At 35.1% G+C, this 13229-nt stretch overlaps 1 protein-coding gene across 6 annotated transcripts in view; it reads left to right on the forward strand.

Moving 5' to 3' along the window:
• LOC143236679 (gamma-interferon-inducible lysosomal thiol reductase-like) overlaps positions 1–13229 on the forward strand; it is a 16681-nt gene continuing 3452 nt past the window's right edge. The window contains exons 1-7 of one of the 6 annotated variants that reach the window (XR_013019653.1): positions 1–158; positions 1693–1851; positions 5732–5809; positions 6112–6207; positions 7134–7280; positions 11479–11547; positions 11837–11958. Coding sequence is in view for 3 of the 6 variants with exons in the window: in XM_076475082.1 (XP_076331197.1) it covers positions 664–774; positions 1693–1851; positions 5732–5809; positions 6112–6207; positions 7134–7280; positions 11479–11547; positions 11837–11884 (708 nt within the window). In the remaining 3 variants the exon portion in view is untranslated. Of the gene's footprint in view, positions 159–648; positions 775–1692; positions 1852–5731; positions 5810–6111; positions 6208–7133; positions 7281–11478; positions 11548–11836; positions 12313–13229 lie in introns of those variants that run through there. The other 5 variants (XM_076475083.1, XR_013019654.1, XM_076475084.1 and 2 more) reach the window with 5 other exon arrangements.

Consider the following 13229-nt stretch of genomic DNA (forward strand, 5'->3'; position numbering starts at 1 on the left):
ATTTGAGATTAACCAATAGAGGGCGCGCAGCAGTACATGACTTACATGTACGTCACTGTCGTATCGATTTAAACTGGCGAAAGGGACAGACTAGGCTAAATATGACGGAGTTTTCTACTGTGTGTTGCATATTTATCATTTTCTCTGTGTTGAATTCGGTGAGTGTTATATGCTTGTATTTTGTATTAGTATATTGTACTAATGGTTTAAGATATTTAAATAAATGTAAAGAGAGCAAGTATTATAATTTCTTTGCGTGTACTTTTTAGAAATGTGTGGAGTAGATGCTGGCATTAATTCAAGGTTTTTTGATTGAGTAATAAACTTACCCCTCGTGTTGTCAGGTATGTAATACAGGGTGTTCGGAAAGTCACTGTGCACTCATATATTTATTAACAGACAAAACTGCACAGTGACTTTCCGAACACCCTGTATATGTGAAATTGTTAAGATAGAAATTGTGCTCGAAAAAGACGAAATAAAACCTTAAGCTTAACGTAGCGTACAGTTTTTAGAATTAATAATATAAATTACACAAAGGATTAGAAAATCTGAAATGAATATTTCGATATTTACCATGTTTCTTCTGCGTTCTGTGTTAGTTCGAAGGTTGTTTGTTTTTTTTATATTCTATTTACCCGTACAACCGTTTTGTTTCGTATCATGAAAATCTGTAGTGATACTAATAGTATAGGTGTATGTCGAACATTGAAGTCTGTAATCTGGATAATCTATAGCACGGGTTTGGGCGATGATGAAGTACAATGTACAAAGGTTTGTTTCATTTCGGTTAATATTTGTAGTTGTAGCAATTGCAATATAATAGTTACGTTACAAAGAATGATGTGTTGTTGTAAGGATTTAAATACGGCAAATACAGATATTAAACCAAAATCCGTTCAATTGGTAATTATTGTATTAGTACCATTACTAGCTCATGTGTAATGCTATCACTAAATAATTAGAATACACCTGTTAAATTTAGTACTTCGCTGGAATTGGACAGGTTGGAGAGTTTACGTTAGTCCTAATTCCACGTTTTAAGTTAACAACGCAAGATATAATAAAAATTAAACCAGCACTCTTACTACTTTTAGTACTAATAAAGAAAAATAATAGGGGGATACTTATGGAACACACGATGATCAAACAATAAAACAATAACATTATCAGATATTGTGTATGTTAAGTCAACACTTTTCAGTTTTGTCTTTAAGGGTTTTTGTCAGACTGCAAACCGAAAACATGTCAATTAAATTCTTACAAGAAAGAAGGAAGAATTATTTCTTAGCTTTTAAAGTACATATTTATATTACCTAAATTAGAGTGTATACCAGTATCTTACGATGTAGCGCTTAAAACCGGGTTTTCACACCCGTGATGGGCATCGCACACGCAGTCCATTGTATAGCTTTGGGTTTAACAAATAAACAAGGTAATTTGTAACCTCGTACAGGTGAGGGGTTTACATTTGTTGGAATAATTTATTGATAACCAAATTATCTGCATTAACAAGTGATTTGGTGAGACGTTGTTAAATCCTTGTTGGTTTCCATTTTGGTATTTTACTAAGTGAGGGTTTTGTTTTAAGTTTGTTTTTTTTACAATATTAATTGACTTGTATTTTAATGAATATTTACATATCTATTGGGGATGATGAATTGTTTAAAAATGTCTTTTTTTTTTTTCCAGCAGCTCGATGCCCAGCCCAACAAGCTTGTACAAGTTGGCGTCTATTACGAAGCTTTGTGTCCAGATAGTATTGACTTCATCGTCGAACAGTTATGGTTAGCCTACAAGAAGGTTAGGTCGATCTTCGAGGTGGACCTAGTGCCATATGGGAAGGCGTGGGTAAGTGTACACCTTTTATTCTAAAGTGTAAAATTACGTTAAAGAAATGTCGATAATGTGAAAAGTTTATATTTCTATAACACTATGTAACAAAACTTTTACTTTTTCTTGTTCCTGAGCAGAAAGTGTTCTTTCCCAATTGCTTATGCCTAAAGTGAATGAAAGAGACCTATTTTTCTCTTTAGACTTTGCCTTTGTGATTTGGGAGCGTATAATGAAAACATAATGAGGGACTATATTTGGGGGCTGATACGTGAAAGTGATTTACATTACAATGAAGAGTGAAACTGCTTTTATCGTGAATCTTGTTTTTTTCTGCGTGTGTGTATATACGTGACAGGATGTTAAATTGAATTTCCTCATGAAATGTTTTCATTAAGGTACTTAGTTTTCTAATATATATTACGTTAAATAAGAGACCCTTTATTCAATTTTTGTAAGTGAATGTAAGAGTCATATATCGACTGATTATGTTGTGATCATCTTGTACAAGTTAACAAAGCATGATTATAATGAATTTTACTTTTCATAAGACATCAATGTTAGGCCTATTCCATTTTTTAGCATTATATTTATGTGGTCACTTAAAATTTTTTAAATAATTGGAAAAGTGTATAAGAATAATATTCTAACCACACAGTGTTTACGCTGTTCAGTGCTGACGACGCATTTTACTTAATTCAGAGGTCACCAGGCCAGGTGGAATGTAACAAAACGCATATTACATATGCAAAAATGGCTCGTTTGGGTTGAGAAAATATTTTACGTAGAGGAGCGAACAACGTTTCGACCTTCTTCGGTCATCGTCAGGTTCACAAAGAAAGAGGTAACTGACCACATCAGTGATGTCGAGAAACCCACTTGTTGAGAAATTTATATGCCGTTTTTGCATATAAAAATAACTGACCACATGTTTGAAAGGGGTTGTGTAACTGAGTTTATAAACCAATACAAAGGAACACCTTTATACCTATGTTAAAAATAATAATAAATAAATAATATAAAATTATATATTCAAACATCTAAGCACGCCCTTTATATTCCGCCACTCAGTTACACAACCCCTTCTAAACATGTGTTCAGCTTCCGGTCAGTTACCTCTTTCTTTGTGGACTTGACGATGACCGAAGAAGGTCGAAACGTTCGCTCTTCTACGTAAAATATTTTCTCAACCCGAACGAACCATTTTTACATGTATGTTTCTCTAAAAGTGGGTTTTCTCGACATCACTGATAACAAACCACTGTTGTAGTGGTAATAGTATTGATATAAACCATTTACTATAATAAGTGTTTTTTATACTATTCTTTTTCTTGAGGATTTGTAACTGATTAGATAGTGTAGTGTTAAACATTTAATAGGCTTAATACTAACGCATTACGACGATTATAAATAGTTTCATATATCGTTATATGCTGGTTCAAGAACTTTGGTACTAACACCAGATTTCTGGCCCGGCATAACCAGATGGATTAAGGCGTTTAACTCGTAATTTGAGGGTCGCGGGTTCGAAACCCCGTCGCACCAAACATGCTCGCCCTTTCAGCCATGGAGGCGTTATAATGTAACGGTCAATCCCACTATTCGTTGGTAAGAGTTGGCGATGGGTGGTGATGACTAATTGCCTTCCCTTTCCTAAATTAGGAATGACTAGCGCAGATAGCCCACATGTAACTTTACGCGAAATTAAAAAAACAACAAGGCAAACACCAGATTTATTTGTTTATAATTGAACACAACGTTTCACTCTACAGCTTTTCAGTAGCGTTCCACACAATTACAAACGAAACGTTGACTGTCCAACTAAGGGAAAATAAACCTAGTGTTATAACACCGTTTATTATTACTAGTGAAATGTCTTGTATACATAAATATGCGCTGTAGAAATAAAATAATGACGGATTCAAGAATTGTTAAAAGTAACTGTTTAGGTAAAATGTATTGCGATGAAAATAACTCGCAACTCTCGCAGTGGTGTTAGATTTCACAACACTCGTTCAATATCGATATTTTACATCTTGAGTTTTATTCGTCTGTGGCAGAGAAATTACCAGCAGAAAATGGATTTCTGTTAATTTAAGTTCCCTCCCTTTTTTACTATACTCTTCAAAACAAGAAACGCAAAAGGGATATTTTTTGTTATTTTAAAGAGAAATATATGTAATAACGTTACAAGCTCAGAGTATGTGATGTTACACGTGTTAAGGCACTGATTGTCAGACCAAAATGACAATAAAAGTTGTGCACTTTGAAAACGGAGGAAAACATCGGATTTTTCGCCAAAACGCATGCGTGTCCAATAAATTTGTTTGAGAGATCTGCATGTTCTGCACGTGCAACATGTACAAAATCCCTATAAAAGTGACGGGTTCTCGGTTTCCATAGCTCAGTGTTAAGCCACCGACACGCAATACAGTTACGCCAAGACTGACTGAAGCACAACGCAACAATGCCATTGGTCGCTTGGAAGCAGGCGAATCTCGATCAGATGTTGCCAGAGTTGTGAATGTCCACCCAAGCACCATCACAAGGCTATGGAATCGTCACCAACAACATGGATCAGCTCGTGACCGTCCACGATCTGGCAGACCTCGTGTGACCACGCCCGCACAAGATCGCAATATTCGGTTACGTCACCTTCGGGATTGAACTACCACTGCGTCGTCTACTGCCTCAACCATACCAGGGCTGCGTAGGGTTTCCGATCAGACCGTACGCAACCGTCTACGAGATGCTGTTCTCAACGTCAACGTCCAGTTAGAGGCGTCATCCTCACCCAGCAACATTGTCAAGCACGGCTGCAGTGGACTCGGGCATGTCGGGTATGGCCTCATCGACGATGGAGGCATGTTTGGTTCAGCGATGAATCACGTTTTATGCTTCGTAGGCAGGATGGAAGGACCCGTGTTTACCGTCGCCGAGGTGAACGTTTTGCAGCAAACTGTGTGCGGGATGTTGACAGATTTGGTGGTGGCAGCGTCATGATGTGGGCTGCCATCGCCTACAATGCCAGAACAGACCTTTTGCACGTTCGAGGGAATCTTACGACTCAACGATACGTCGACGAGATTTTAGGCCCCATGTGCAACCCATCATGGTGAACGTCAACAACGTCAACAACGCCCGTCCTCACACAGCCCGACTCACCACTGTCTTCTTGAGACACCACAACATCAACGTTTTCCATGGCTCTCCAGATCACCAGATTTAAATCCCATCGAACATCTTTGGAACGAGTTGGACTGACGTCTGCGACGGCGACAACCTCAACCGCATACTCTACCTCAGCTTGCAGCAGCTTTGCAGGCTGAGTGGACAGCCATTCCACAGGATGTGATTTGTCATCTCATCGCTTCCATGGGCAGAAGATGCCAAGCAATTATTGATGCTCTCGGGGGGCATACTCGTTATTGACGTTGAGTGACGTTAAACTTCACCTAGTGAGCGTGGACTTCGCCTTTGCAGACTTTGGATGTTCAGCAGTGAATGTGCAAAGTTTCACACATGTCATACAGAACTACCCGGAATAAACTTAACAATTTGTCTCATATTTTGCCTTTTGCGTTTCTTTTTTTGAAGAGTATATTACAAAATGAGAGTTTATTCTTTTTTCATGTATAAAATTAGATATGTAGTTAATACCGGATCAGATTGTTGGTGTTTTATTTAAGATCAGGTTTATGGTTACTCCTAAATCAGTTTACTGGTATTTCTCTTTTTAAGATTGGATTTGATTCATTCCAGATCAGGTGGTTTCATAATGATAAATTATGTCAGTAAGGTTGTTATTTTTATCACATATTATTTTAAAATTTCAAATGATGATTTGTTACCTATTTAGAGGAGATTTATTCCGTATTTCGATGTATTACTTTTACAGGAGAAACAACTAAAGAATGGAACGTGGGTTTTCCAGTGTCAGCATGGTCGCGAGGAATGTTATGGCAATCTAGTCCAGGTAAGATGAATTAGTTTTAACATCCTGTTCATAATATAAATATTTTATTTCAGTCTTATGCGTTACTTCCGATATCTGTTTGTTGGTACTTACATCTATATCAATCAAAACGGTATTAATAGAATTTTAATCTACGTTCTAAGTGTTTAAGTATAATATTAAGGTAGATATTTCAGGTGTCAACTGTATTTATTTCTTTATGGGAAGACAAACATTTCTTGTTTAACAACAGTTATTGAAAGAGAAACCTCTGAAGGGGTTGACTTTTATTTGTATTTTTATAATTTCATGGCCTTTGCCAGACCTGTGCAGTATGTCTCCTGAATAATACTGACCTATCACTGCCCTTTGTCCACTGTGCTATGTCATCTTCACACCCACAGTCAGCAGGACCAATGGTAATGCCTTCCCTTTGTCTGTTGTAAATCACTATCGTTTTCCAATAAATAAATAAATAAATAAATAAAATATTTTATTGTCAGATTTCAAACTGTTTAAAACCTATTCTGCACTAGTGATGCAATTAATGATTACATCTTCAAATAATGATAGTTCTAACTACTTAGTCAAATATTTTATCACTTCTGCTTAGAACAGTTATATTCCACTGGCTATCTCATTGATAAGCTCGTATCACACTTAAATCTTGCTGTGATACCCACAACAGGTGCAGTACAAATAGTCCAAATTTAACAATAACAACAAAAAAACAGTATACACAAGTTGTTCGAGTTATTGGGTGATTTAAAGCTGAAAGTTTAAAAGTCCTCCAAAATGTTTAAGAACACTTGTTTCTGATATAAATTTTAAATTATTTTCAAACAATTTTAATTTTCACTTCGGCTTAATTAATTGCGAGCTTGGACCATGGACGTATACATTAAGTTTTTATTTTAATAAACGATAATATCTCGTGAAAAGCAACTGCTTTTAGCATTCAGATTAAAATATTACCGTTTTTTTTGTAATTTAACAACATTTATCCCGAAAAGCGTTATAACCTTTTCTTTCCTGATTTCGTACCCATAGAAATATTAGTGAATCTTGTTAAGAAAATAAAAGTTTTGTAACTTAATAACAAACTTCTGTAGTTGAATTAATCTTAATCTTATTAAAGTTAGTTATATTATGAATAGAGAAATACGCTATTTAGTGGTGCCACCTACCGTCTTTTACGTCCAGGGCGGAATCGTTCTTGTGAAGCACGATTTGTAAAATTAAAACGTGTCGGGTGTTGCTTTTAAATATAATTTTTAGAAAGAGTGCTAAATGGTTGAAATGAAATTATAATAAAAACGAATTTCCTATTTATCTGTATGTTTAGTGCGCCAGGAAACTAAATATTGACTACAGACCTATTGAAAAATGTCTAACTTCTGATCAAGGCAATAGATGGCAGCACGAGATGGGAAAGAAGACGGAAAGTCAAAAACCCCATATTACTTTCATTCCGAGAGTAGTGATAAATGGGGTAAGTATGCTGCTAAAATAAACTGAAAATGTAACATTCTTTCAGCTTATGCTACATGTTTTGACACGCTTCAAGGCGTTATCAGGAATTGTTTGCAAGACTGTGTATTTTCCGCACATAGTGAAATATTATTTACAGTAATCGCCGATTAACATTCTACGATACCTCGCGCCTCATATCAGTTAAGACAAAGTGACTTGATGTCTCCTTATCTCGACTTGTTTTTTTGGTTTTAAATTTTATTATTTCTAATAAGCTTAGGAGGTTTATTTATAACTATAGTTTCGTCCAATAAAACTTTGCTGTTTGTACGTGTTCTGATATGACTGTTTCCTACGGTTTTTTTTTTTTTTTGTATTCCTATAATCCAGGTGTAGGCAAAATACGGTCTGTGTACCGTTTCTAACCTGCTCTCCACGACACCCGGAAGTTGTGAAATTAACCTGATGAGGTTTTTATACAATTGTTTAGGTAATCATATAGTAGAAATGTGCAACCCGCAGCAACTTGCCAAAATTCGTGGAATGCCCACTGCTGTAATCTGTACTTACCTTTCAGTCTGACTGATGTCAATAACCCACTTCCCCATATTCACATTTTATTTCGTATATCTTAATTTTCTACTTCTGTTTTATCTTCAGCATTTTCTCTATCTTACCCGTGGGTTTAGCGATGGTATAAGTGTTCATTTGTTTTTAATCATTAACTAACTAACCTCTTAATATGATTCGGCACACCCAGGTGTGAAGGGCGCTCGTTGTTACTTGAGGGTTCGGATCCTTGTCACACCAAAGATGCTCGCCCTTACCAGCCATGGGGGTGTGTATAAAGTTATGATTAATCCCACTATTCATTGGTAAAATAGTAGCACAAAAGTTAGCAGTGGGTGGTGATGACGAACTACCATCCCTCTAACCTTGTATTGCTAAATTAGGAACGGTTGGCGCTGATGGCCCTTGTATAACTTTGCACAAAATTCAAAAACAAACAAAGCTCTTAATTCTGGAACACAAGATAGTTTTAACTACTTAGTAACTATTCTTAACTATTAATATTTGGTATTAATCCCTTTTTAATGGATGTACACTTATATTAACAACTATTTAATTACATCTTGCCTGCAACATTCAGTGGTCTTTGAATAGAACATGATTCTTGATACAGCAACATGATCTAGTGTTATTAAAATTAGTCTTTTTTTGACAGGTATATCTTGAAAAGGTAGACTGTTAGTCGTGTGAAAAGTTAAGACACCCAATGAAAGCCTGTGTATTTTTGTAAAATGTTTGGATATATAGATATTTAATCTCCATTTTAACAATACTGAGAGATTATAGGAATATAACTAAACAATTAAAACTGAAGAAAATACTAAGATCTTCTGTAGATGTAATTCTACAAAAATGCATATTTTACCTGAGGAAAAAGTTAGGACACCCCCACATTTATTCCCACTTAATGGCTCAATGCACACACAGGTGTATTGCACCAGGTGCACATGATTAGAAGATCATTATTCAGCATTTGAATAAGGCTTGCTCTATTTAAACCTCGCACATTTAGTTTGGTGTGCTCCTGACTGTTGAAGTGAGAGTGAGCATGATGGTGAGAGTAAAAGAGCTGTCTGAGGCCTTCAGAAAGAAAATTGTAGCAGATTATGGATCTGGTAAGGGATTTAAAAAGATTCCAAAAGATTTTGAAATCAGCCATTCCACTGTCTGGAAAATAGTCAACAATTGGAGGGCTTTCAAAACAACTGCCAATATGCCCAGGTCTGGTTGTCCAAGCAAGTTCACCCCAAGAGCAGACTGCAAGATGCTAAAAGAGGTCTCCAAACACCCTAACATGTCATCATGGGAGGCTCTGGCTACTGTTGATGTGAAAGTGCATGCCTCTACAATCAGAAAGAGACTGCACAAGTTTAACTTGCATGGGAGATGTGCAAGGAGGAAACCTTTGCTCTCTAAGAGAAACATCAAGGCCAGACTGAAGTTTGCCAGAGAGAATGTAGACAAAGACCATGACTTCTGGAATAATGTTCTTTGGACAGATGAGTCCAAAATTGAATTATTTGGACACCAGAACAGAGGACATGTTTGGTGTAAACCAAATACAGCATTCCAGGAAAAGAACCTCATACCAACTGTGAAGCATGGAGGTGGAAGTGTCATGGTTTAGGGCTGCTTTGCTGCAGCAGGACCTGGACAGCTCACAATCATAGAATCCACCATGAATTCTACTGTGTATCAGAGGGTGCTTGAGGATCATGTGAGTCCATCTGTAAGAAAATTAAAGCTGAAATGGAACTGGACCCTGCAACACGACAATGACCCAAAACATACCAGTAAATCTACCAAGAACTGGCTGAAAACTAAAATGGAGAGTCCTGGAATGGCCTAGTCAAAGCCCAGATCTTAATCTCATTGAGATATTGTGAGGTGACTTGAAACGGGCTGTTCATGCAAGAAACCCCTCGAGCATGTCACAGCTGCATTGAGGAGTGGGGCAAACTTTCTTCAGACCGATGTCAGAGACTGGTAGATGGCTACAAGAAGCGTCTCACTGCAGTTATTTCACCCAAGGGGGGTAACACTAGCGATTAGGGGTATGTTGTCCTAACTTTTTCTTCTGTTAGAATATGCATTTTTGTGGAATTACATTTACAGAGATCTTAAAGTATTTTCTTCAGTTTTAATTGTTTAGTTATATTCCTATAATCTCTCAGTATTGTTGAAATTGAGATTAAATATCCAAACATGTTACACAAATACACAGGCTCTCATAGGGTGTCCTAACTCATATGACTGTACTTTCTTAACTTGATACATAAATTAATATTTACATGACTATCAAATTCTTTCAACTTACTGTTGCTGTGCATCTTAACCTTTGGCTTTTATTTTTAAGATTTAATTTCAAACATAAATATGAAGGTGTCCTTTTTGATTTACTTGAGAAAATGAGTTTCCAATAACCTTTTTTTAAGTTCAGTGTACCAGTAATTTCAACTGTTCTAACTGTGCTTCCTGTTAATTTCTTTATACTAGTGTGGTATGAATAATTGTAATACATCTTGCTTCTTAAACTTTGTTTTCAAAATTCAAGTTACTTAATCAAAATGTGATGAAATATTCTGTAAATTTTGCCAGTGATTTTTGTAAAAATTTTGAAACCTGATACCTTGTAATGTACAGAAAATATAAATATTGGTTAGTCTAGTAAAACTGCTGAAGAGAGTGTGGGACATTTTGATTTTAAATGTTGTGGTCATTCATACTGAGTTGTCTATACTATGCAAGAGTAGAAAAGTAAGAGGAAGCTGCATTGTTTCAATTGTTGTGAAAGTCTAATCTTGTATGTTTCAAAATTAGTGATAAATTTTCCAGTTGTGTAATCATGTAACTAAATAATTAATTACAACCTAGTGTTTATTTGTTTTAAATCTGTTTGTTTGATCTTCCTTTAAAAATATAATTGAGAAATTAAATTATTTTACTATATATAAACTAACAGACATAACCTTTCATCAGATGGAATTTAACTGTATACATGATGAATGAAAGTTATCTTGGGACACAAAGTTGCTTCCCTTTTATATGTAATTGTAAATAATGCCTGTAAAAACTGGAAAACAGTGTAAAACTGCCTATTTCCATCTTCCTATGAACCTGAAAAACCTTCATGCCACATTTGAAGATCCATCCAGAGGGTGTAAATTTGTGGTAAATATCCATAAAGATCACAAAATGCAAAATTTGAGAATTTGGTAAAGGTCTATCTATAGGTAAAGTATTTATATTGATGGACATTACTATTATATTTATGTAGATATTACTTTACATTGTATTATATTTACCTAATATCAGAATGCATGTGTTTGTGTGTATTGTTGTTTCAATCCATAACCACACAAGCTGTCTCTGCTCCAACCAACACCAGCCATCAAATCCTGCATTCAAGAGTCCTGTATAGACCTAATAAAGCTCCATTCCAGTTTTGGTGAATATTCATGTACACATTATGAAATAGGTACATGAACATGAAACAGACAATTACTATTATATTTATATAGATGGTATTGTCTAGTTGTGAAGAAATCTTGAGGGCATATACATTCCTATTTATATCTAACCCTGTCTACAATTGAAACATGGAAGGACCATATAAACACTGATAGAATTTAAAACTTTTTTTATAGGTATATTCAAAACTAAACCAAGAGAAAGCTTTGAGGAACTTCCTGGGCTTAGTGTGTGAAAACTATAAGGTAAATGTATTTTCATGACTGGTTTGTTTTTCTGCTCAACTCTTAAGCAAAACTTGGTGGAGTAAATCTTAAACGATGACAGGTTTTATTTTTAGTTCTATATTTCAGTCAGTGGATATTCATTTTTGGATCATTTCTTCCCATAGTTGTATGCAGTCTTTGCAAACTGTTTTTGATTTTGTAAGCCAAGAAATATTTTGATTTTCATTCAGTATTCCTGATGCTATAAATTGAACTGTAGAAAGTACAATGTTTGTGTTAGGTAATTTTATTCTTTACATTTCACCAGGGACCAAAACCAGTGGAGTGTCCAGCAGTTAAGGATGACAGCCTATAAGTTTGGATGTGATTATTTATTCTTGAACCTGTGAGATTCTTGTGAAGAAACTAAGAAAATAATTCATTTGTATAGTAAGAATGAGTTTAGTGATTTTAACTGTTAAGTCTGTGTTTGTTTTTTAATCTATTTCCCAAAGTTGATGCTATATTTCAATTGCCAACAAGATATTGAAGTTAATACTACTGTTGCAGGGTCACAGGGTTGATATATGACAGCCTATTTTATTTAAAATACTTTTTAGAATCGTAATTACTGTAAATATTTATTAATTTCACTTGGCACTTTTACTGTATTTAAACTTAAATATAGATGTTATAGAGGAATTTTTCTTCCTTATTTAATTATACAATAGAGGTTGTAGAACATTGCCCATTTTCAATTTCTTTATTGTAAGTGTATGAACTTTAATAAATAACTTCACTGAATGTTTCCACTTATTTCTGCGCGCGCGCGCGCACACACACACACACACACACACACACACACACACACACACACACACACACACACACATCCAGAGGGCAGTCCTTGTACACCAACCTTCTCATCCTTCCAATTTCTTCCTACCCTTTTATACTACACAATTTTCGTCACTGGTGTTTATTTGAAAGTATTTGATGTTCAATCTCCTCTTCTCAAAGGATATTTTGTCCATTTCTCGACATCTACCTATTTCATTTAAACATATGATTTTAATTGAACAAAAGACTTATAGGTAAGCCTAACTGTATACTCTCTACTTTTAGGTGTAAGCCTAGACTTTAGAGGAAGTAGAGTACAATAGGAAGATTTGTCCTATCTTTATTGTGCACTCTTTAGACACCTGTGTATAGTAGTACAGCAATCGGTAAAAAGGTAACTAATGATCTGCCCTTGAATTGGAACATCGATGCAGTGTTTCTGTCAAACCTCAATCATATATGCACACACATTTGTCTATCTTATTTCTGTGATAAATTTGTACTGAAGACAAAGGGAGGCAATAACCATTGTAAAAATTACATTTTACCTCCACTGGAATATTTTGTGATAAACTGGTACTACATAATGAAAGTTGTTGCCATCTCAAACATAAGTGAGACCATACATTAAATTATATTCTTGTTTTATCTTGCTGTTTACTAACACACTAAATAGAGTATAGGTAAGTTTTGATATTATTATAGTAGTTTAGTAACTGTTTATTTTTTATAAGTTTGTATACTTATGTTGCTTGGAAAAAATACTATTGTTCATAATACTTTAACCTTCATTTTACTGTTAATGTATAGTTGTTATTGAAAGTTGTCCAACTCATATTTTCGAGCTGTGATTGAAACATCAAATTATGTTCTTAACATGT

This window comes from Tachypleus tridentatus, chromosome 13 (assembly GCF_004210375.1).
Source record: "Tachypleus tridentatus isolate NWPU-2018 chromosome 13, ASM421037v1, whole genome shotgun sequence".
NCBI classification, from domain to species: Eukaryota; Metazoa; Arthropoda; class Merostomata; order Xiphosura; family Limulidae; genus Tachypleus; species Tachypleus tridentatus.